Below are 25,560 nucleotides of genomic sequence, written 5' to 3'. Positions count from 1 at the left end.
AAAATAAGGAAAAACTTGATTAGGTATTATAGCCTACTGTACAATTCACTCTTTAAATAAATCTCACTATCAATCCCATTTTATCATGGCAACTAAAATAAAGTGAACACGTCTCTGCTGTCTTCCACATTATTGATGAGATTGTGAAGGACATTTTCCATGTCATCCTCTTCATTTTGAGGAAAAGCTGTTCTACAGGGCCCCTGGCCTGAACACATCTATTGGCATGGACAGTGTTTTGAACAGTACTGTAGTAAAGTACTTAAATTAATCTGTGGGGTAATATTATAGTTGCTATGGTAACACAAGTGTAATATAAACAATTGACCCAGTGCTGTTTTTTTTTTTTTTTTTTACAATATAGGGTAAATTATACTACAATTCACCACACTTTACTGTAGTAAAACTACACTCTGTATTTTATTTTATCAGTTCACTATTCTTAATACTACAGTATGCTGAAGCATTCATTAACAACTTGTAAATAATACTAGCCTAAAACATAGGCAGTATACCTAACTCTCAAAAACACTAGTATTTATTATAGATTTTACCTTAACCTCATAGTTTTTCGTGTATTGTTACTAAATAGTGTAGCAATATATAAACCATATCAACATTCTGGAATAATCAGTTTACCAGGAGGATCTCTGGAGAGCAAAAGCAGGAAAGGTTTGAGCCGCCAGTGTGGACAAAAGTCAAGCAGAGAGACTGAATACACGCGCGAGTGACCAGCCAATCAGATTGAAGTCTGGTGAAAGTAATGTCAGAGCCAATCAGATTTTTCTTTCTTTTCATGAAGAATAGGGTTCGAATCCCACTTAGGCACTTGTAAACTATCATTTTAGACCATTTTGTCAAAAATAATGTTTAACAATTTATTAGAGCCACAAAGTATCTAAAACTTGTTTTCATGTTTGAATAGCCAATAAATGTGCTAACTAAATTAAAATAGATATACCCACAGTGAAACAGTTATATAAATTTAAATATTAGTTTAAATACATTTATAGTGATTTTAAATATCTTTTAATATGTAAAGTAGAGAAGTTCATTCAACAAACTGAATAAAACGTTTTTAGTTTATTTAAAAACAATTACAAATGGAGTAATTCAACTCACAATTGAATGATCTCATTGAGTGATGGAATAATAAAGGTAAAACTTTAATTGAATGATCAGTCAAGTGTTTCCAAATGAAATCTGTTAAAATAAGAGTCCTACAAAACAGGAACAAAGACACTCATGAAACAAAATGTGATTGTTAATTGTATTTTTTTTATTAGATGGTTGGTTTTAAGTACTTTAAAAATAGTAGATAATCCTTAAATATAGAGGGGGAAATACAGAAAAACAAACAAACAGAAATTTAACAATATAGATGCATTACATTACAATCTCACAATAAAAATTTAATTAAAAACCATATAGAGGACTAAAATATTGCTAAGAGGCAAAACGTGAGCCCACCATGGCTCTCTCAACCTGGAGAATTGACTTGTAACCCCATGCTGCTACACCATCAAATGTGGTGAGGGCAAGGGCGGACGTAGATCGTGCAGAGAAAGGTGCCATCCAAGACTGCGTGAGCCTATTGTGCACTTCTGGGAAAAAAGTAATGGGAAGCTTAGAAGGTCTTTTCTTCTTTACATCCTCCACAGAACACCTATCTAGTCAGTCCGGCCGCAAGGCTGGGGGATAAACCATCTCCAGGCCCATGGCCGAAGCAGCCCAGGAAAGCACTGTTTTCACGTCTGTTTCTAGATCCGATGCCGTGCTCAGTAACCCAGAGGGAGGGAGCGGGTTTAAATCCTCAACAGACCATGACAGCCCATCCTCTGATGCAGCAATGGACATCTGAGCCATCAGACGGTGCGTTTCTCTCAATCGAAGCTTGGATGGAGCACGTTGACGAGCGAGAGGTTCGCAAGCTCGAGGGCGGCAGATTTTCTCCCACTGTAACCCTCAGATCTGCACAAATGCCAACCGCAGAGTAGGGTATAACTGGGGTGAGACACCCTTTTGCAAGAGCGAGCCGCGATCTTAACTGCTCAACAGACATGCCACCGCAGTGATGGCATGCCAGGACCGGACCCAAAGAACGCCAGGCAAGGAAGAAACCCAGAAATTCCCATAATGGAAGTTACCACATAGCATTGAAGTTCCTCTCCTGAAGGGGTAAGTTGGGCGCAATGATGTCTGTAATATGTAAATTGATGTATGATGTCATCTAGCGACTTCTCATTGAGTTGGCAACACTTTGCCAATTTGCCAGTGATTAGAGTAGAGCTGAGGTAGAGGTAAGTAGATTGTGCAAGAGTGAGTATTTTGAGAACCTTTGGGGGAAAAAAGTAGAAATAAGATAAACAATGAAATACAGCTATCTCTGCGATCCTGCTGTCTGGCTGAAACGCCTGTCAGATGATGAACGCTGTTTGCTTGTTAAGGGCCTGTTCACATAAAATAACATTTTGCAGTATAACAGCAGTCATTCATCTCATATGAAAAATTGGAAAAATATAAGTTTGATTGGTTGTGAACAAAATTTGTTAATATTTTTTTTTAATTAATGTTAAAATTTAATCACGAAAATGGCTAATTGAATGTACATCATGGTGCCCAAACTTGGAGGGCCAGTGTCCTGCAAAGTTTAGTTCCGACCCAATCACACGCACCTGAGCAAGCTAATCAAGCTCTTTCTAGGCTTTCTAGAAACATCTGTGCAGGTGTATTCAAAAAAGTTGGAACTAAAACCAGGACACTGGCCTTCCAGGGCTGAGTTTGGACACCCCTGCAGTACATAGTTAGTTTGAACTTACTTTTTCATTTGTAAATTTAATGTTTTTAATTTAACATCAAGATGATAAGGGTTTGTTTAAACATTAGAATATACAAATTATATTTTAAATATTTTATATACTTTTTATATATTTATTTAAAAAGCCTACTTTTTAACACGCAGTTCCCCTTCGGGTGGGGAACTCCAATGCTATTAGTGTATTTGATTTAGAAAATCCATGTATTGGGAGGATTCGGTTCAGAAGCCACTTGTCTGAAAGTGTATGGAACGGGCCAATAAATGCCAATGAGTTGGCAGCGTAAGCTTGCGCATGCGTGCTTCATTTCCAATTAACTCTGCATATGAGCACAGGTGGAGCAAGCATTCGCTATCCTTTTCTCTTCAGAGACTTTCTGATCGAGTCGATGAGGGTTCCTCCTGCTGTGATCCAGCGATTCCGAGCGAACGAGAGCATTCTCCCGGTCCAGAGTGTGTACACGCAGCGGCAGACGGTCGAGCTGGGTTTCTCCCTTGCCTGGCGTTCTTTGGGTCCGGTCCTCCAGAGCGGTGTGTATAAAGTTCACAGAGAGCAACACAGTCATGCAGCACGTCCTTTTTATAATGGCGCTCCGACTCTGCATTTTTGGATGAGGTGGTTTCCTGTCCTTGGATGATGGGCACGGGCACTGCGTTGCATGCCTGGGGGGTCCAGCATGTTAATGAGCTGCTCGCGGGCAGTTCATGTCGTTATTGGGATGCCATGACTGTTGCGCAGTAAAGATCGCGGCTAGCCTTTGCGAAAGGGCAAACCACCCCAGTTGTCCCCTGCTCTGCAGCGGGCACTCGGGCAGATCTGAGGGTTTCAGCGAGAGATAATTCGTCGCCCACAGGCCTGCGGACCTCCCGCTCTTCCGAGCGCTCCATCCAAGCTTCGGGCGGGGGAAGCGATCCGTCTAAAAGATGGTAGCCCTTACGCATGATGACACCGGAGACGAGACGTCCACCGCAGCATCGGAGGGTGGGCTCTCACTGTCCGATGATGATCCAGACCCGTTCGCCTCCTCCGGGAAGGTAAGCGATGTCAAATCGGATACTGAAACGGACATGTTAGCCGTGCTTTCCCGGGCTGCTTCGGCCGTGGGTTGGAGATGGTTCATCCCCCAGCTCCGCGGCCGGGCTGACTAGATTGGTGCTACGAAGAGGACCAGAGGGCAAAGCCTTCAAATCCTCTCGTCCCCATCTTCCTGAAGGTGCACAGTAGGCTCACGCGGTCTTGAAGGGCACTTTTTTCTGCTCGTGCTGCGTGTCCTTCCAACCTCACCACTCTTGACGGTGAAGTGGCCAGGGGGTATGTGGCAATTCCTCAGGTTGAGCGTGCGATTTCAGTCAATCTTTGTTCGCGTGGAGCCTCTTCTTGGCGGGGTCCGCCTCGTCTCCCATCCAAAGCCTGTAAATTAGTGTAAGTTATCTGCCTCCCTTGGAGCTAGAGCTTACAAGGCTGCGGGCCAGGCTGCTTCCTCCTTGCATGCGATGACCACCTACCAGCGCTACCAAGAGCAGGCGCTGGCTGAGCTGCACAAGGGTGGGTCCAACCCAGGCTTATGAGCTTTGCACCGCACCCGATTATGCTCTTCGGACCACTAAGTCCGATGCGTGTGCGTTGGGGAGGACAATGTCCACACTAGTGGTCCAGGAACGCCACCTCTGGCTAAAACTTGGCTGATATGCAAGAAGTCGACAAAGTCCGCTTTCTTGACTCCCCCATATCCCAAGCTGGCCTGTTCGGCGACACCGTCTGTGAATTAACCCAGGAATTCGAGGCGGTGAGAGAGCAGTCTGATGGGTGAAGTCCTATCGGCGGGTCCGTAGGCCCGCTCCGCCCGCCGTACCATCCATATCTGCTCCTCGCTGAAGACGCCCGCCTAAGAGAGCTGCACCACCCCCGCACTCGCCTCTGGCGAAGCGAGCGCGTCGAGCACCTCCTAAGCACGCAGCCCCCCCTGCCCAGAACGCCGCTAAGCCCGGTAACGGACCGCGAAGCATCCCTGGGACAGGCCATCTGGAGAAGAGGGAACTTGCTCTTTCCCCGCCGGAGGGCGGGGCCCCTTTTCCAACGGCACTTTTTACTGCCATGAAAACATCAATGAAAGAGCACTTTTCCACTTCCCCGGATGTGACAGCCCGAAATCTGCCAGTCTGGGACGCTATGCTTTCTAGCATGCAGGTTCGGTGCGTTTCGCCAGTGGCTCACGAGCGCTGGGAGGACGGTCTCCTTTCTCCCACCCCTCGAGCCTCCCCTCCGGAGCTCGGTTGCGGAGTGAGAGCAAATCTCTCACCTCCAGCTCTTCCGTGGGACCCGCGCGCTTCCCGGATCAGCACACCCACTCTGCGCTGCCCCACTGCTGGTATGTCAACGAATGTATCGATGAGTCCATTAGCGAGAGCTCTGCCTGCCTGGTTAGCGCGGGCCAGCCCTTCGCGGTGGCTCATACGCACAATCAGGCTCGGCTAAGCGATTCAGTTTGCGAAACGGCTTCCCAAGTTCACGGGTGTGTATTCACCAGGGTCAGCCCCCTGTCCGCCCCTGTCTTGCGAAGGATGCAATCGAGCCGGTCCCTCCAGCCGAGATGGAGAGCGGGTTTTACAGCCCACACTTCATCGTGCCCAAAAGAGCGGTGGGTCACGGCCAATCCTTGATCTGCGCGTTTTGAACTGCTGTCTGCACAAGCTGCCGTTCAGAATGCTCATGCAGAAGCGCATCCTCCGGTGCGTTCGTCCTCTGGGTTGGTCTGCAGCATTAGACCTGAAGGACGCGTATTTCCATGTCTCCACTCTTCCCCGCCACCGTCAGTTCTGCGGTTTGTGTTGAAGGTCGAGCTTGGCAATACAAAGTCCTCCCTTTCGGGTTCTCTCTGTCTCCGCGGGTCCTCACCAAGCCCGCGGAGGATGCCTTAGCGCCCCTTCAGCTCACGGGCATCCGCATACTCAGTTATCTCGACGACTGGCTGATTTTTGCCCACTCTCGGAGCAATTGATTATGCACAGAGACAAAGTGCTCTGGCACTTCCACCTGTTGGGGTTTCAGGTCAACCGAGAAAAGAGCAAACTCGCCCCCGTGCAGAGGATCTCTTCTCTTGGGCTGGAGCTGGACTCGGTCACCATGGCAGCGCGCCTCTCCGGAGAGCGTGCTTAGCTAATGCTGTACTGTCTGAGAGAGCTCGACAGCAAAATAGTGGTGCCACTGAAACTATTTCAGAGGCTCCTGAGGCATATGACTCCATCGCAGTTGTTCTTTTCCCTGACCAAGGGCTCTCGGCACGGATGCACTGGCTCACAGCTGGCCTCGGGGCATGCGCAAATATGCGTTTCCCCCAGTAAGCCTGCTCGCGCAGTTACTGTGCAAGGTCAGGGAGGATAAGGAACAGGTTGCTGGTTGCGCCCCTCTGGCCTAACCGGACCTGGATATCAGAGCTCTCCCTCCTCGCGATGGCTCTCCCCTGGCAGTTCCCCTTGAGAGAGCACCTACTCTCTCAGGGACAGGGCACCATCTGGCACCCTCGCCGATCTTTGAAACCTCCGGCTAGTCCTTAGACGCGAGGAAGACTTAGGTAACCTACCGATTGCGGTTTATATCATCTGAGCAGCTCTTCGTCTGTTATGGCGGTCGGCAGCAGGGAAGTGCCATATCAAAATTAAGATTATCCCACTGGATCGTGGATGCCATTCTCTCGCTTATCAGAGCCGAGGTGAGCCGTGTCCCCCGAGAGTGCGTGCGCACTCCACTTGGAGCATCGCATCCTCTTGGGCGTGTGGACGCGGCGCCTCTCTAACAGACATCTGTAGAGCTGCGGGCTGGGCGACACCCAACACATTTGCAAGGTTTTACAATCAGCGAGTGGAGCCGGTTTCCTCAAGGGTATTAGGTAACCCTTTGGTGATTGAGGAAACAACTCGGTAGGGTGTTAAAACACGCTTGCTGCGCCATTCTCCCTAACACGGAGATACGTGCACCTTTTTATCTGTCAGTAAAGTTCCCCGTCAGGTGAGCCCTGCAGATTCCTCTGTGGACCCCACCACTGACTCAGCGGAGGAGTCACTTGTTGGCCTAACTTGTTGGGATAAGTTAGGGCCAGGGACACGTTGGAGGACCGCGCCTCCCATGATGTGGGTGCGTCATGCTTGCTTGACTATCCTCTCATCGCAGGCGTTGGTAAGGTGCAGCCATTATGGCGTTTTCCATAGTTCCCCCAATACGTGGATTTTCTAAATCAAATCCACTAATAGCATTGGAGTTCCCCACCCGAAGGGGAACACTCTGGTTACTAAAGTAACCCTCCTCGGGGAACGGAAATGCTATTTACCATCGCCATAATGACTGTCCCTTAGCTGTTAGTAAAGTCTCTTCAGCTTAAAAGGATAGCAAATGCTTGCTCCACCTGTGCTTACATGCGGAGTTAATAGGTAATGAAGCACACGTGCGCATGCTTACGCTGCCAATTCATTGGCATTCATTGGCCCGCTCCATACACTTTCAGACAAGTGGCTTCTGAACCGAATCCTCCCAATACGTGGATTTTCTAAATCAAATCCACTAATAGCATTTCTGTTCCCCTAGGGTTACTTTAGTAACCCGAGCGTTCTTTTTACAAAAATACTAGGGGGCCATACCTGGAATTTCTTAGGGCCCCCAAATCACTAAGTCCGCCCCTGGGTTTAGGTATCAGATATGCTAGCTTATAAATTCTTCTTAAAACAAGGTTTCTTTGATGACTTATTTGGGGTTATTGATGTTGAAATGCAACTTTCTCTTCTTGGAGCCTTCTTGGCCCTGTTCTCTTTGTCTCACACGTTCTCCGTCTCTCTCTTTCTCTCTCTCTCTCTTTAGATCGATTACATGTATGTTGTAAATATATGTTATCTGTACTTTTTCATATCTATTATTAAAGGGCCATGACACCCCCCACTTTCGGTTAAAGTCTACTTCAGAATTTTTTCAAAAGATGCATGATTAATGGGCGTGAAGCTCCGCGAGCATAGGGCAGGAGTGGGCGTGGCCAGCAGGGGAGTGTTGACAGTTAGCTCACAAAATGAGACACAAACCGTGAGGAGACGCATGAGTTTATAGTTCACAAAGTTAAAATGCAAAGAAATAAACAGTAATTTAATGCCCTGCAACATTTGTTATTTGTAATTTCATACACATAACCATAATTTATATCATTATGAAGATAAGTGTGTTCATGTAAACACTATAAATGAGGATTCTCCCTCGATCCCCGGGTCTATTTTAGATCTGAATGCAGACTCAGTGCAGCAGGTCTCCTGACCTGCCTATTTTAACCATTAGCCCTGCTGGTAATCTGGAGGATTTAGGCAAACACAGCAGCACGGCCATGTGTCTGAATGTGAACGAACTCCTGATAAAAGACTGGGTCCGCCATTCTTCAATTCTCGCACTGCTCTCCCGACAAAAATGCTTGCAGCACACACACAGCTTTGCTGTATGATCAGCCCTGACAAGATCGCGGGGAAAACATACAACAAACCCCGTGGATCATGGAAACAAACACATACGAGCCTTCATGAACGGCTACTGCGTGCCGTGGGTCCGTGACTCCGTGTCTCACAGCTTGCTTGAAACTGGCAGGTCTGTCTTGCCTTCGGAAAGCACGTGCTCTCATAAATAATTAAGCAGCCGGCTCTTCTCATAGGATAAGAAAACTCCGCTATGAATAATAATGAAAAACCGACGCATCATCATTGCACTTGCAGTACTGCGCTACATCGCCGATTTTGATCCTGCCCCAAAAATCATTTTAAACCCGGAAGCTGAAATTAGCTGACAAAAGCTCAAAATTATCCACTTTTCCCCACAATTAAAGCTGACAGGTGCTAACATTGTCTTAACTGATGCTCAACACACACACATCCCTTAATATAAAAAAAAAGTTCTCCAGGGTGTCCTGAACCTTTAAACATTTGAGCCCACGCAAATCGTTTGTTTTTACTCACAGAACAAGTTACTTGAACACACAGATAAAGGGTTGAACTAATTCATTAATGTAGTAAGATTATTTTTCCAGGCCAGGAAATTACTTGATCTTTGAATCAATAAACAAATACATTATAGGCTCTAACAGATGAGCAGTTCATTTCTTCATTCATTTTCTTTTTGGCTTAGTCTCTTTATTAATCAGGGGTCACTTAATTCACTACAGTGTACTTTCTCCAATCTTCCTTTATGGTCCATGGAGTCTCCATTCCCCATCCAGAACTTTCAAAACCTGCAATGCAAAAAATGATGCAACAACATTTAACAATTAATTCAGTTCATGACTGGTTAATTTCAATAGTTTTCAATCCCTTGCTGAACCTGTATTCCAAGACAGAAAACCTGGACTTCAAATCTTAAAATATGAGCCAAACACACCAAGATCATGGATTCCTTTAATTATTCCCTCACTTCCACTTGCTCATCCACCAGCACATTCAGGTATTCAATTTTGGTATCCCCTTATACTCATTCCTGTAGCCTTGGCACATCATCTTGGTACCTCAACATTTACAAAGTTTTCTGCTGCACCTACAACCTTATATAAATAGGTGAATGGAAGACCTGTTTTATCACACCCAACAGTGTTATAAATATCTTAAGAGGTCTTATGGACTGGTCATTGTCCTCTCCACGTTCAGGACTTCATGTATGGGATGTTTCAGGAATTCCTGCGTCGATTCATCCTGGAGAACATTGACAATATTCTCATTGACTCCCATTGCCATGTTGTGGAGGTCCTAAAAAGTCTGATTGTATACCAGTTGTTCCTGAAAGCTAATAAATACCTGCTCTACCTATCTTCAGTTCAGTTTCTGGGTTAAAATGTCAGATGGATATACAAATAAATGAGGGGAAGGTGGAATCTATGAAGAACTGGCTAACACCTTTGAACATTAATGGCCTCTTAAATTTCCTCAAATTTCACATAATTGAGAAACCCATCCTAGGATGACACAGGAGTTATCACTGTCACATCACAGCAAGAAGGTCACTGATTCAAGTCCCAGCTAGGCCAGGAGACATATCTATGTGGAGTTTGCATGTTGGCTGGAAGGGCATCTGCCGGAAAAGAATGAAAACAAAGTTAAATGCTATTTACTTTTTGGATATTGTGGCAGATATTAGCTATTCAATAGTATTGTAGCATTACAAAAAACAAAACATAAATGAGAATAATTATCAAGAGGGGTCTGGATGCAGCTGCATGCAATGCAATACTTTTTAATGGGGTCACCTAACCCCATCCCTAATCCTACCCCTCACAGTGATGTCACTAGCTCCATTGAATGCATTGAGTCTGACATTACATCGCTGAGAGATGCAATGTCAGCTTGCATAATAAAGGCTGCATGCAGATACCATTAGTCATATTGTTTACACTTATTGACGCCTTACACTTATAAGTATTACCTTTATATTGAAACAAAATAAGGCCCTGTTTACACTAATAACTTTTAGTTTTAAAATGTAAAGTTTTTCTTTGGTTACATCATCCGTCTACACTTTTCGTCCACAGTTTTCGACTGCGGAAAATGGAACATTGTGAAAATGCTGAAGAGGCCATTTTATTTTAAAACATTGCTGCTCCCTGCCAGTGTGGATGGGAGAAAAATGGGAGAAGTGGCTGCAGACGTTCATCTATCTGATTGTTTTTTTTTTTATTATCAATATTAAGTAGCCTGCACAAAGTTCAGTCTTGCATCCTTTCCTTATTAGTTCAGACTTCACAAGTTTGATATGTAAAACAAACTCCCGATCACACCTCTGGTAAATCTTCAACGGGAACAGTGTACTTTATAACCTCATTTACATCACTCTGGCTACGTTGTAGCCACTTTCATTGAAAATACAAAACATACCCTCTCTTTTGCTGAATATCAGTTTAATTAATCAATAATGGCCATTCCCCTTCGGATGGGGAACTTCAATGCTAAATGGAATGTTTAATCCACGAATGGGGATTTCGTTTCAGAAAGCCAATCGTCTGAAAGAGTATACAACGGGCAATGAAATGCCAAATGAGTTGGCAGCATAAACTTGCGCACGTGTGCCTTATTGCCAATTAGCTCCTCATATAAGCACTGGGAAAGCAAGGAAATGCCATCCTTTTCACTTCTGAGACTTTTACAGTCTTCTGAGAGAGTCGATGAGGGTTCCTCCTGCTGTGATCCAGCGATTTGAGCGAACAAGAGTGGTCTCCCGGTTCAGAGTGGGTACACATGGCTGCAGACGGTCGAGCTGGGATTCTCCCTTGCCTGGCGTTCTTTGGGTCCGGTCCTCCAGAGCTGTGTTGCATGTCTGGGTGTCCAGCATGTTAATGCGGTGCTCGCGGGCAGTTCATGTCGTCATTGCGATGCCATGTCTGTGGCGCAATTAAGATCGCGACTAGCCCTTTGTGAAGGGGCGAACCACCCCAGCTGTCCCCTGCACTGCAGCGGGCACTCGGGCAGATCTGAGGGTTCCAGCGAGAGATAATCGGTCGCCTCTGGGCCCGCGGACCATCTAAGCTTCGGGCGGAGGAAGCGATCCGTCTAACCAGATGGTAGCCCTTACGCTCGATGACACCGGAGACCAGACGTCCACTGCGGCAATGGAGGGTAGGTTTTCATTGTCCGATGATGATCCAGACCCGCTCGCCCCCTCCGGGCAGGTGAGTGCTGTCAAGAAACGGACATGTTAGCCGTGCTTTCCCGGGCTGCTTCGGCCGTGGGGTTGGAGATAGTTTATCCCCAGCTCCGCGGCCGGACCGACTAGATGGGTGCTACGTAGAGGACCGGAGGGCGAAGCCTTCGAAGCCTCTCGTCCCCTTCTTCCCGGAGGTGCACAGTAGGCTCACGCAGTCTTGGAGGGCACCTTTCTCTGCCCGCACTGCGTGTTCCTCCGCCCTCACCACTCTTGACGCTGAAGTGGCCAGGGGTTATGAAGCGATTCCTCCGGTCGAACGCGCCATTGTGGTCAATCTTTGTCCGCGTGGCGCCTCATCTTGTTGGGGTCCGCCTCGTCTCTCATCCAAAGCCTGTAGGTTATCTGCCTCCCTCGGAGCTAGAGCTTACAAGGCTGTGGGCCAGGCTGCTTCTGCCTTGCACAAGATGGCCACCTACCAGTGCTACCAAGCGCAGGCGCTGGCCGAGCTGCACGAGGGTGGGTCCAACCCAGGCTTGATACACGAGCTTCACACCGCAACCGACTATGCTCTTCCAACCACTAAGTCCATTGCGTGTGCGTTGGGAAGAACGATGTCTACATTAGTGGTCCAGGAACGCCACCTCTGGATAAACCTGGCTGATATGCGCAAAGTTGACAAAGTTCGCTTTTTTGACTCCCCCATATCCCAGGCTGGCCTGTTCGGCGACACCGTCGGTGAATTCACCCAGGAGTTCAAGGCGGTGAGAGAGCAGTCAGATGCGATGGGCAATGTCATTTATCGGCGGAACCGCCAAACCATCCACATCTGCTGCACCTCGCCGAGGGCGTCCACCTACGAGTGCTGCCCCGCCTACACCTCCAGCAAAGCGGGCTTGTCGAGCACCTCAGAAGCAGGCAGCCCACCCTGCCCAGGATGCCGTTAAGTCCGGTAAACGGAAAGAGAAGCGTCCTTGAGACATGTCATCCGGAGAAGAGGAAATTTGATCTTTCCCTGCTGGAGGGCGGGGCCCCATTTCCAACGGTACTTTTCAGTACCACGAAAACATCAATGAAAGAGCACTTTTCCAATTCCCCGGATGTGACAGCACGAACCCTGCCAGTCCGGGACACTCTGCTTCCCAGCTCGCAGGTTCTGTGCGCTTCGCCTGTGGCTCACGAGCACTGGGAGGACGGTCTCCTTTCACCCACCCCTCGAGCCCCCTCTCCGGAGTTTGGGTGCAGACCCTTGCGCTTCCCGGATCAGCACACCCACTCCACGCTGCCCCACTGTTGGTACATCAGCGATTGTAGCGATGAGTCCATTAGCGAGAGCTCTGCCTGCTTGGTTAGCGCGGATTCAGTTCGCAAAACGGCCCCCCAAGTTCACGGGTGTGTATTTCACCAGGGTCAGCCCCCTGTCCGCCCCTGTCTTGCGAGAGGATATTGCTGTCCTCCTGGTAAAGGATGCAATCGAGCCGGTCCCTCCAGCCGAGATCAGGTTTTACAGCCCATACTTCGTCGTACCCAAAAAGAGCGGTGGGTCACAGCCAATCCTAGATCTGCACATTTTGAACCGCTGTCTGCACAAGCTGCCGTTCAGAATGCTCACGCAGAGGCGCATCCTCCGGTGTGTTTGTCCTCAAGAGTGGTTTGCAGCAATAGACCTGAAGGTGATTTCCATGTCTCCATTCTTCCTCGCCACCGTCAGTTTCTGCGATTTGCGTTCGAAGGTTGAGCTTGGCAATACAAAGTCCTCCCCTTTGGGCTCTCTCTGTCTCCTCGGGTCTTCACCAAGCTCGCAGAGGGTGCTTTAGCGCCCCTTCAGCTCGTGGGCATCCGCATACTCAATTATCTCAACGACTGGCTGATTTTAGCCTACTCTTGGGAGCAATTGATTATGCACAGAGACAAGGTGCTCCGGCACCTCCACCTTTTGGGGTTTTAGGTCAACTGAGAAAAGAGCAAACTCGCCCCCGTGCATAGGATCTCTTTTCTCGGGCTGGAGCTGGACTCGGTCACCATGGCTGCGCGCCTCTCCAGAGAACTGTTTAAGAGAGCTTAAATAGCAAAATAGTGGTCCCACTAAAATTATTTCAGAGGCTCCTGGGGCACATGGCATTCGCAGCCACTGTCACGCCGCTCGGATTACTCCATATAAGACCACTCCAGCACTGACTTTACGATTAAGTCCCCAGAAGCGCATAGCACGCGGGCACACACCGAGTCACAGTTACTTTCGCCGCGCCCTCAGCCCTTGGAATGACCCCTCGTTTCTACAGGCATGCCTCTAGGACAGGCGTCCAGTCATGTTGTTGTTTCAACAGGTGCTTCCAGCACGGGCTGGGGGGCTGTGTGCTGCGGGCATGCAGCTGTGGGCCTGTGGAAATGAACCCAATTGCATTGGCATATCAATCGCCTGGAGCTGTTGGCAGTGTTCCTCGCTCTTCACCGTTTTTTACAGGGCTAGAGCAGCAGCACGTGCTGGTCAGGATGGACAGCACAGTGGCAGTGGCATATATCAACCTCATGGAGGGTATTCGCTCTCGCCGCATGTCTCAGCTCGCCCGCCATCTGCTCCTCTGGAGTCATCCGTGGCTGAAATTGCTGCGCGCCATTCACATTCCAGGCAAGCTCAACCATGCAGCTGATGCGCTCACGATGAAGTCTGTTCAACTGATATGGGAGCGATTCGGGGAAGCCCAGATCGATCTGTTTGCTTCCCCCGAGAACGCTCATTGCCAGTTGTTCTTTTCCCTGACCGAGGGCTCTCTCGGCACGGATCCACTGGCCCACAGCTGGCCTCGGGGCATGCGCAAATAAGCATTTCCCCCAGTGAGCCTGCTCGCGCAGTTACTATGCAAGGTCAGGGAGGACGAGGAACAGGTTTTGCTGGTTGCGCCCCTCTGGCCCAACCGGACCTGGATGTCAGAGCTCTCCCTCCTCGCGACGGCCCTCCCCTGGCAGATCCTTTTGAGAGGGGACCTACTCTCTCAGGGACAGGGCACCATTTGGCACCCTAGCCCCGCTCTTTTGAACCTCCACGTGTGGTCCTTAGATGCGAGGAAGACTTAGGTAACCTACCGATTGCGGTGGTTAATACCGTCACTTGGGAGTCTATTCACTGAATGGTGCGTCTCTCGCTGAGAAGACCCCTGAAATTTGCCAGATCAGCGTTTTGCTTTCTTTACTCCAAGAGAAGCTGGAGAGCAGGCTGTCGCCCTCCACGCTCAAGGTTACGTGACTGTGATGCGCAGTGCGCGGTGACTGGCAGCACCGTGGGAAGGCATAACCTCATCATCCAGTTCCTCAAAGGCGCTAGGCGAATTAATCCACCCCGCCCCCCTCGCATGCCCTCTTAGGATCTCGCCCTCGTTCTCACAAGCCTGCGTCAGATCCCTTCGATCCTTGACTCAGTATCTTTAAGCTTTCTGTCCCTGAAGACAGCTCTGCTGGTCACTTTGATATCGATTTAGAGGGTCGGGGACCTGGAGGCATTTTTCGGTCAGTGACTCGTGCCTGTTATTCGGGCTGGCTTACTCTCACGTTCCTGATACCCCGCCCGGGATATGTGCCCAAGGTTCCTCCCACACCGTTTAAAGACCAGATAGTGAGCCTATAAGCGCTGCCCCCGGAGGAGGCAGACCCAGCCCTTTTCTTACTTTTTCCAGTTTGTGCTTTGCGTATTTATCTGGACTGCACTCAGAGCTTTAGATCATCTGAGCAGCTCTTCGTCTGCTATGGCGGTCGGCAGCAGGGAAGTGCCGTATTGAAACAGAGGTTGGCCCACTGGATAGTGGATGCCATCTCCCTCTCTTACCTGAGCCAGGGCGAGCGATTTCCCCCGAGAGTGCGTGCGCACTCCACTCGGAGCATTGCATCCTCTTAGGTGTGTGCACGTGGCGCCTCTCTAACAGACATCTGTTATGCGTGATCCCCACTTTGGCGTTTTCAAACTGGCGTTTTCCAGACATTTCCCCATTCGTGGATTAAACATCCACTATAGCAATGAAGTTCCCTATCCGAAGGGGAACGCTCTTGTTACTAAAGTAACCCTCTTTCCCCGAGGAGGGGAACTGAAATGCTATATAGCATTGCCATAATGATTGTTCCTTAGCTGTGTCAGTCTCTTCAGCTTAAAAGGATGGCGTTTCCTTGCTTACCCTGTGCTTATATACGGAGCTAATTGGCAATAAAGCACACATGTGCAAGCTTAAGCTTTTAAATTAATAATTAAATTAATTTGGCATTTCATTGACCCGTTGTATACTCTTTCAGACAATTGGCTTTCTGAAACGAAATCCCCATTCGTAGATTAAACATCCACAATAGCATTTCCGTTCCCCTCCTCAGGGAACGAGGGTTACTAAAGTAACCAGAGTGTTCCAAAATATAATGTACAATAAGTTTATCAAAATAGGAAATAAAGGCAAGCAATCAGTCAAATGTGCAGAATCAGTGTACGCAGTTACATAAATTAATATATTAACTTATCTTTAAGCTCAGCCAAAACACATTTCCTGAGAACGAGTAATAGATTTAAAAGACCAAAGTCAGGGAATATTAAATTGATATTTAATTCATCTTGTTGTTAGATATAGACAACAAGATCAATTAAATATCACGTTTAAAAAATATAATGAGATAAGATCCAGTGGTAGATCCTTGATAAACAGTCCGATGTGCACAGCTCTCATCGCTGCAGTGCATGCCAGAGAGTGTGTGTGTGTGTCTGTGTGTATAGTCAAGTGATGTGTGTTTGCAGCAGTATAGTGTGGATGGAGAGTTGTTCAGAAATGCAAGGTGAAACGCCTCTGTGGACGTGGATCATTTTCATTCTAAAACACCGTTTTAAAACTAAAATGTATTAGTGAAAATGGGGTCTAAGACAAGGTTGAAAGTTACAATGCTAATTTTACTTCAAAAAACATTTTATGTAGCCCACAAATGCAGTGATCCCCATTTTCATTACCTTTAAATGTATAAAATAACAAAGATCTGTATCAGATGCAGGTAATAGCATACACTCAGTCGATCTCTCTTATATCTATACTACATATTACAACAAACATTGACTTTCAGTGAAGTAACTCAGCATTCCTTTGTTAATCTTAATTTGACATTTTTAAAATAGCAGCATAGGCTTGAGTTCATTTATTAAATTTGAATCTGTAAGGAAAAGAATTTGACACAAGAGTTTTGTTTCTTTTTTTAAGACATCCCATTTTTGTTTCAGATTTATTTACACATTTGCATTTGTATTGTCAAAATGTTGTGTAAATGTAGCATCATGTTCAATATCACACTAGTGATATTTCACATAATTCTCTTTTACAAAAGAAAGTACTTCAACGTGCCAGTGACTCATAAATCTTTAATATAAAATTGTACAAGAATTCTGATTTGTACAAAAATTCAATTTACACGCCCAAAACCATATGCATTTTATGCAAAAAAAAAAAAAAGAAAAAGATATATAGAGAAAAAGAGAGTTTATGATACAGAAGATTAAAAAAAAAGCTAAATCATTTAAGGGGGACATCATACTATCTCATGGGAAGAAACATAAACATTTTACCATATAAAAGTAGCACTGTTAAGCTATCAGTATCATCCTTTGTAACTCAAAATGTGAGCTTCCTCTGATGTGGATGCCCTTTTCTTCAGTGGGTATAAGGACACTCGAAAAGACAAATAACTACATCAAACATCACATTAAAACAAAATAAATTTTTAACACTATTCCAGGTGTATTCATTATTGTTTGTGGTTGCATAACACAATATATTGTACTACTATAGAATTAACAGTTTTTTTCTCTCTCCTTTACTATTGCTGAATCAGCTTTATAATTTTGCTCCTCTGTATTTGACTTCATAATGGCTAGTTTTGTTTGACATATGTTCAATGTCTTTTCAGCAGGTTCAAATCCATATCATCATACTTTTGTGCGTCATGCCTCCAATGAAACAGTGTTAACACAGCAAACTTACTGATCGCCTTTACAAGATATTACATGCTGCATTAATGGTCTGTGATGGCCCTGTCCTCAGAGCTGCAATGAAATATTTAAGGCTCACTCAGACTCTTTTTAGCCAATGGCTTCATGGTAAAAGCTTAACTCTGTGGGGACAATACAGGACAGTAATGACTGCCCAAGATCATGGTAGATTTTCAGAGGGGAATATGCTGGTCATTTTTCAGAGTGGTGTGGGGGAACTAAATGGCAACTGGAGGATGAGTTGCAATTGGTCAGCTTTCCAACAGAACAAGACAGTATAGAATAAAGTGATGAAAATTCAAACATTTTCTTGTCTATTCTTCCCCCCTTCTTTCATACATTTCTCCAACTAAACTTATTTCATTGTCACTGCCATTACATATTACTGGTTCATCGATTGCTGATTGTAAGTGTACAAATTCTTCAACAGTAAGACAATTATAATGCAAAGAGAGGCACAATGTGTAATACAATATTCACATTTGTAATTTTTTTCATCTCTCAATAGATTATGTTTAAAGGATTTTTCTATGCTTTCATATTGTGCTTCTTACTAGTAGTCTTTGGTTTGATGGTCTGGAAATTATGGAGGACAAGACTTCTAACTTCCATTTGTGATATCTATCTATCTATCTATCTATCTATCTATCTATCTATCTATCTATCTATCTATCTATCTATCTATCTATCTATCTATCTATCTATCTATCTATCTATCTATCTATCTATCTATCTATCTATCTATCTATCTATCTATCTATCTATCTATCTATCTATCTATCTATCTATCTATCTATCTATCTATCATTATGATTATTAGCTGCGTTTTAAAAATGCACAAGACTGAAAAGTGCTTTAGTTGTGTGGTTCTCATGTTTCTGCAATGTTACTGACCAGTATTTGATTCAAGATCTACAATGTTTGGCCATTATCTTGAGGCAGTATTATGCCTCTAAAGTGGTACTTTTTCATAACACTTACAGCGAGCAGTAAAGTATGACTGCATTGCCCTCATGAAGAATTAACAAACAATTATAAGTAAAATTTTTAGTTTTTGTGCCATCCCATAAAGTTTAGTTAAACATATACTAATTGCCGTTGTCTCTGGACTGGGTGGTGGCAGAGCAGGAGAAAATAAAGGAAAGATTAGGGAAAGAATAGAGAAAACAGTAACAGAGATTTTGACCTCTCAACAATGCAGTAAAATTAGCAATAATCATTGAATTGAATGAATTGACAACTGAGTTGTTCCACAGATCAGTGGTGGAAATACCTCCAGATTCAGTCTAGCTGTACATTTTTAATGATTCACACTGCTGTTCCCTTTTAATGTTCATACCTCCATCAGCTCTTTTTTCAGAAAGCAACAGTAATGGATCTAACTATGGATCATATTTCTAATACCACTAAGTGGATCCAATTTAAAAGTGCTGCCATCTTTGTACTGTTGTTGTGTGGCCGTCAGATAATGATCGCCAGGATCAAAATAAAGACGAAAACCTCAACATTAAACACATGTCTGTAAGTTGTAGAGAAGTGTTAGAGAAGATAGTGTTTTCCTTTAATTTCTGTTCTGCAACAGTACCTTTGCTTTTGGTCACAGTTTCTATAGCCTCTCTTGTGTGGCATTTGTATATCATAAAACTGATCAAATTTTTAGAGACAAAATAAATTACAGGACACAAACTACCTCTTTAAAGTATAACTACATGCAGTAGAAAGATTATCTACCTAACCTCTGGGCTAATTCAGCCTTCGACCATACACTTATACTCTTTAAATGTTTATTTTTCAATTATTATGATCAGAGTCAGTAATACTTATTTACTGCATTCAAATGAATATACCTGAAACACTTACTAAATGGGATGAATATAGTGTTTAATCATGTCAAATGAGATACTCTCATATAAAGATCTGGCACGTTTCTGTTAAAGGTACAGTTAATACCACTTGGCACTGTATCCTTAAAAATGTCATTTTCACAATGGACAATGATCATTGTAAAGCGGTATCCTTGAAATAATAGTCCCACTAGTATAGTTGCAAAGTGCAAAATTGTTTTTTTTTTGTTTTTTTTTTTTAAATAAAGATATGATTGTGAGAAAAAAGTATTTTGTTAGAGCTAAAAGCATGCCAGCTCCATCTGTTTACCTAACATGAAGATAAAACAAGTCACAAGTCACATGTATTTCTTTTTTTAAGATAAAACATTTTAAGCCAATATAAATGAATCAAGCTAAGCAGATGCTACTTTGTCTTGCCTTCTTTTCCTTTTGAAGTGAAAGTCTCAGACCAAATAAAAACAAACAAACAAAAAAGAACAAAATATCAACCATCAATACAATTGTTTCACACCAAGCCCCTCACAACATTAGTATTTACATATTTTAGTCAGTCATGCTTTTGTAAGGGATTCTTTTAAAAGCTGTCATTACACAAATACAAACGTTTTTATTTAGTTTAGTTTTTTTTGTTTTTGTTTTTTCCTCATCAACATTTCTGCAGGCAAGGCTCACAAATAAGAGATTGAGGGGAGGTTTGTGTAGGGAACTGAGGGAACTATGATGTTATGACACTGTGATGTTATATTGTTCAGAACTTGCTTCCAAAAGCAAAAATGTCAAAATGGCACAATACTAAAAAAGGCATTTGGGGTGGGGGTGAATTGAGAGGGTTCTTTTATAGATACGGTGCTTGTGGAAATAGGCTAAATAGGAATGAATGTTTTAATCAATCATTGTGGTATAAGGGGCCTTTTTGTGTAGGTTGGGGTTCTGGCTATGCCTGTTTCTACTCCTTACAGAAGAAAACATCATGTTACAGCCAGGTATTTTGCATTTGTGCATTTCACGGAGGTGGACAGTCTTGTAGTGCACCCGGAGGGTCCCTTTGTTACTGTACAGTTTGTGGCAGATGGTGCAAAGAATGCCTCCTGTGCCATTACCTCCACTGGATGCCAAGATGGATGGTGAAACAGAGGGGTCATAGTGCAGAATCCTTTCATCTGTTTCTCCTTCTCTTTCTTCCTTCCCGGCTTCCTCTCTATTCTTCCCCTCCATTGACAGTCTCTGAGCCCCAGTACTTGGGGTGCAGTCCTCAGTGTCACTAGCATCCTCTAGGTCATCCAGCAAAATTCCCTCATCACTGCCCTCATCAGACTCACGTGAGGATTGCACACTGCCACTTGACTGTACACTAGAGGCAGTGCTCAGGTCCAGAACCACATAGTCATCATTAGGGCCATGGCAATAGCCGTTGCTGTGTGAATATTCTCTAGCGACTTGGGATCTCATTCCCTCATGTCCTCTGCTTTGTGGTGGTCCATTGTCAAAACCCCCCACACCCTCCAGTCCTGTGTGGTGGTCGGCATAGATCTTTGACAGGAACTCAGCACGCAGCTGTTTAGGCAAAGTTGTAAGCTGGGGGTCTAAGACAATGTCATCCAGCTCTTTGGTCAGTAGTTTGCGATGCAGGTTGATGTTGGAGCTGTGTCTGCAAAAAAGGAAATGGCACCTTTGTTTATTTATTCTATATAATCATTTATTTTAATTGAATTTGAACAAATAACACATAAATATTTGTAAACATACACAACAGAAACAACAACAGCACATTATAAAATAAACATGTTTTCACACTTGTATTACAGTAACAACTTATTTCACATTTGAATATTAGAAGTGACACTTATTTCTTGCAATAAAATTTTATTATTGCAAAATCTCCTGTTGCATTTTTATAGCATAAATATATCCCATTTCCTGCTTTCATGCATTCCTTTGCATGAATGTGTGTTGGAGCATACCACTTTCTGACACAGCATAGAGTTCAATAACTCGAGCACAGCTTAGACAGTATCCTACTAAAGTGTTTACTCCTTTCAGCATGTCTGCAGGCATGCACAAATGCAATTGACACTGACTCAATTAAATACTCCACCACATTGAATGGGAGTTTATCAATTGATTTAAGCCACGTTAATGTAATAATCGAGAGAAACTCAATAGCATATTAACTCAAACTTGGACAGCATTAGCACACTGACTCACTCCTGAAGCTAGCTTTAGCGAGACCCATAAGCATGTTGTTCATTTAGGCTTCATTAATAAATGTGAGCTTTTTCTTATCACAATCCAAAACATGTTACACAATGCAAGTGAAAGATGACCAGTTCATGAAAACCTTGATAAATTTCATCTTAATCTGCCTCTACACAAATGCTCCCTCAGTTATGAAACCTAAAATTGACAGTGTGTCAATCCGAATGACGTATAGATAACAACTGAATAAATTGAGTCATAGCAAACAAGAATACAAATTTTATCATATGGAATTGGATAATACATGGTGTAATAAGACCAAAATAAAACATGTGCACTGAGATTCAGTAAGTGTCATACAGCTGCTGCATACTACATTTCCAGTCTTAAAAAACGTAGATACAAGATAACACAAAACCATAAAAAAAAAAAAAAAAAAAAAAAAAAAAAAAAATATATATATATATATATATATATATATATATATATATATATATATATAAATAAATTGGCCCAGGAATTCTTGGTCATGCAAAAGTGATTAAAATAACTTAAATAATCACCTAATCGTCACTGATAAATGTAGATTGTACAAGGTATTGTAGAGCTTACCAGCAGTGCCATGGTTGATGCAGTCAAAAAGGGTCCCTTTTCTTTAATTATTTAGTTCCCTATCCGACATTCTCCTGCAAGAAGTGAAAATAAATTCAATAGAGGGACCCTTTCTGTTGATATAAGATATATAGGAGTGGACCACAAAGCATCATCAACATTCATGAGCGCACATCCATCTAACCTAGGGTGGTCTGCTAATACACAAGTGAGAATAAATATGTGAAAACATAGATGATCTTGTTGGTTTGAATGTTTATTTGTTTTTTCTAACTATTTTCAGAATAATATTTTAGCAAAAAAAAATATGCTTTGATATGAAATTATTAATATCTTTTAAAAAAGACAGATAAATAGCTTTATGTAAATAACCAATTTAAAACCTTATTTATTGTGACTGTATTTTTTAGTGCAGTTGATGATGCTTAAGTCAGTCATCCCTTTTGAAAATGTAACCATACCTGAAAATTGCACCCTCACACTGCTCATAAGCTCTAGGCTGCCTTAACTATTTGGCTTCTATGTACACCCAAATGCACGTGCACAAAGGCTTTACTGTAAAAAATTGTTTAACCCATGGTCTGTCCTCGAAACCCAACCCATAATCACAATCCATAATACTGTAGGTAAACCCCAAATACACATACAAATGCTGTATATATGCTTCAACAATATGACACAATTGTTGACTATTCTGTGCTATATCTCTATGAATGGGTTTGATAACTACATATTTCTGTTATGTGTTGGCAAATGTTTCAGTCAAACTGAAATTCTGTGTTGACAGCCCACGAGACATTTTTAATTAGGGAGGACTTGTTGTCTTTATATCTCTTTATAATTCAAACTGTAGACAGAGTGTTGATTATAGTATGGTATAGTGAGAACACAGCACTGTTACTGCTGTGTCATTTTTGCTTTCTAAATTAAACTCCAGCCACTTCTGTCTTAAACGTACAGGTGGAAAACAAAAATTAATAAATGACTCTTGGAATATCTGAGAAGCCAAATACACAAACCGCCAGGGATTTGTGTATTGTTTTTAGCCAGTATACTTAGTATTAGTAAGTTAGTTAGTATTTACTTATAAATAAGCTCTTCTTTAGGAGAGAAACTAAACAACTTAAATGTTATATATATATATATATATATATATATATATATATATATATATATATATATATATATATATATATATATATAGAATTATTAGCTCCCCTTTCTTTTTTTTAAATAAATATTTCCCAAAAAATTATTAACAGGGTAGAATAAAAGCAGTTTTTAATTTTTTTAAGCTATTTTAAGGTCAAAATTATTAGCCATTTTAAGCTATATGTGTTTAACATGTATAATTACTCTATCCTGCCTAGTTAACCTATAGTTAAGTCTTTAAATGTCACTTTAAGCTGTATAGAAGTGTCTCGAAAAATATCTAGTAAAATATTATTTACTGTAATCATGGCAAAGATAAAATAAATCAGTTATTAGAAATGAGTTATTAAAACTATTGTGTTCAGGAATTTGTTGAAATAAATCTCTCCATTAAACAGAAATTAGGGACAAAATAACCAGGGGGGCTAATATGACAGGGGGGCTAATAAATCTGACTTCAACTATATATATATATATATATATATATATATATATATATATATATATATATATATATATATATATATATATATATATATATATATAAACACACACACATACTACTGGTCACAAATTTGCAGTCAGTACAATTAAAATTAATTAATTAGTATCAATTATATGTTTTTAAATAAGCTTATCTTGATCACATAGGCTGCATTTATTTACAAATTGTGAAATGTTATTGAACTATAAAATAACTGTTTAAATTTAGTTTATAATTTAAATTATTTATTTAATCCAGTGATTTTAAAGATGAATTTTCCACTACATTACTCCATTCTTCAAAGTCACATGGTCCATTAGAAATCACTCTATAATAATAATAATAATAATAATTATTATTATTATTATTATTATTACTAATAATATGATTAATAATGCTGATAGTAATATTAGCAACAATGAATGGAGTAATAATTTCATTTGAAAGTACATACAACAAGAAAGCAGTCATTTAACATTTTAATAAATATTCAACAATTTTTTACATTTAATAAATGCTGCCTTGATGAACGAAATATTTTTCTTTAAAAAAACATGAAAAAAATTATTCTAGCCAAAATAAAGCAAATAAGACTTTCCCTAGAAGAAAAAATATTATGTAACATACTGTGAAAATTTCCTTGCTCTGTTATACATCATTTGAGAAATATTAATAAGGATAGGGGATGGGGGGTTGGGGCTAATATTTCTGACTTCATTTATATATTTTATATATATATATATATATATATATATATATATATATATATATATATATATATATATATATATATATATATATATATATTACTTTATTAGGTCTGGTAAGGGGCTAAAAAGTAGTCACATTCTCAATAAACATACAAACACAAGTCAGTGGAAAAGATTGCGTGAAAGCCAGCAATAAACAAATATTTACATTCTTTTATATTTACATACAGTATATATATCCACTAAATGAAACCAAACTGAACTAGCTTTATACTAAATCATAATCAGTAGTGATTTGCCAGATTTTATGTTGTTGGTTTATTTTGACTAGGAAGCACAAAGCTAATGCTGTGACACTGCAATAGCAGAGAGGCTGCCCTTTCATTTATCAGGTTAAGTCTTTCTGCCTCATTTGCTTCTCCTCTGCAACCCCATTTCAGGCCACAACTAAGTCCTGCACTTCAGTCCCCTCCTCCACAACCCTCCTCAGCTTGCTATCCCTCCCTTTCGACCTCTAATGTGGCAGCCAAACCAATTTACCCAAAGCTTGAGGCAACCTCTCCTGAGAATCTTTTTTTCCCCTTCTTTTTCTGCAGAGGAGGAGAGAGGTATGGCTCTTAATGTGTCTTGTCCCTAGAATGTTAATCATCTTTAGGATTTGATGGCCCTTTTGGTTCCTGCCAAGTGTGCACATTTGCGAAATGAGTTGTAATACTCAATTGCAAAGGGAAAGGAAACCATTAGATAATAAGGTTCTTTGTTTTGTTTTTATCTTTTCGTCTAATGTGTTGTGGACAGGTTAAGATCAGACGACTTGCACTATGTACAGGCCACCATAACCACAGTAGCTGAAAATATTCAACAAACAAAGACAAAGTTTAAGGATAGTTTAAAGTGCTGAATTTTCTAAGCCTGACATCATATGTCTCAACACCACAGGAAGAGAGAAGAGGAACGGGAAGATATAATTAACCTTCACTCTCCCTAACCACAGTTGGCTTGTGTGAGAATGTAAAATGAATATTACTGCACCATGGGAAACTGGAGCTAGGCAGACACTCAAGGGTCATCAGCAACAGACAAGCAAGGAAACAAATGAATG

The 25,560-nt window shown here is 42.5% G+C and overlaps 1 protein-coding gene across 8 annotated transcripts in view; it reads right to left on the bottom strand.

The window, feature by feature from the left end:
- Positions 1-16,810: 16,810 nt before the first annotated feature.
- The window catches only part of bnc2 (basonuclin zinc finger protein 2), a 191,238-nt gene continuing 182,488 nt past the window's right edge, over positions 16,811-25,560 (bottom strand). For 3 of the 8 annotated variants that reach the window (NM_001327751.1, NM_001327750.1, NM_001327752.1), the window contains 1 exon segment: positions 18,913-20,952. In NM_001327751.1, coding sequence (NP_001314680.1) covers positions 20,187-20,952 — 766 coding nt within the window. In that variant the 3' untranslated portion in view covers positions 18,913-20,186. 8 annotated transcript variants of the gene reach the window in all.

The sequence above is a fragment of the Danio rerio genome, chromosome 1 (genome assembly GCF_049306965.1).
Source record: "Danio rerio strain Tuebingen ecotype United States chromosome 1, GRCz12tu, whole genome shotgun sequence".
NCBI classification, from domain to species: domain Eukaryota; kingdom Metazoa; phylum Chordata; class Actinopteri; order Cypriniformes; family Danionidae; genus Danio; species Danio rerio.
Note: the sequence above shows the minus strand (reverse complement) of the source record. Positions and strands in the feature narration are given on the sequence as shown.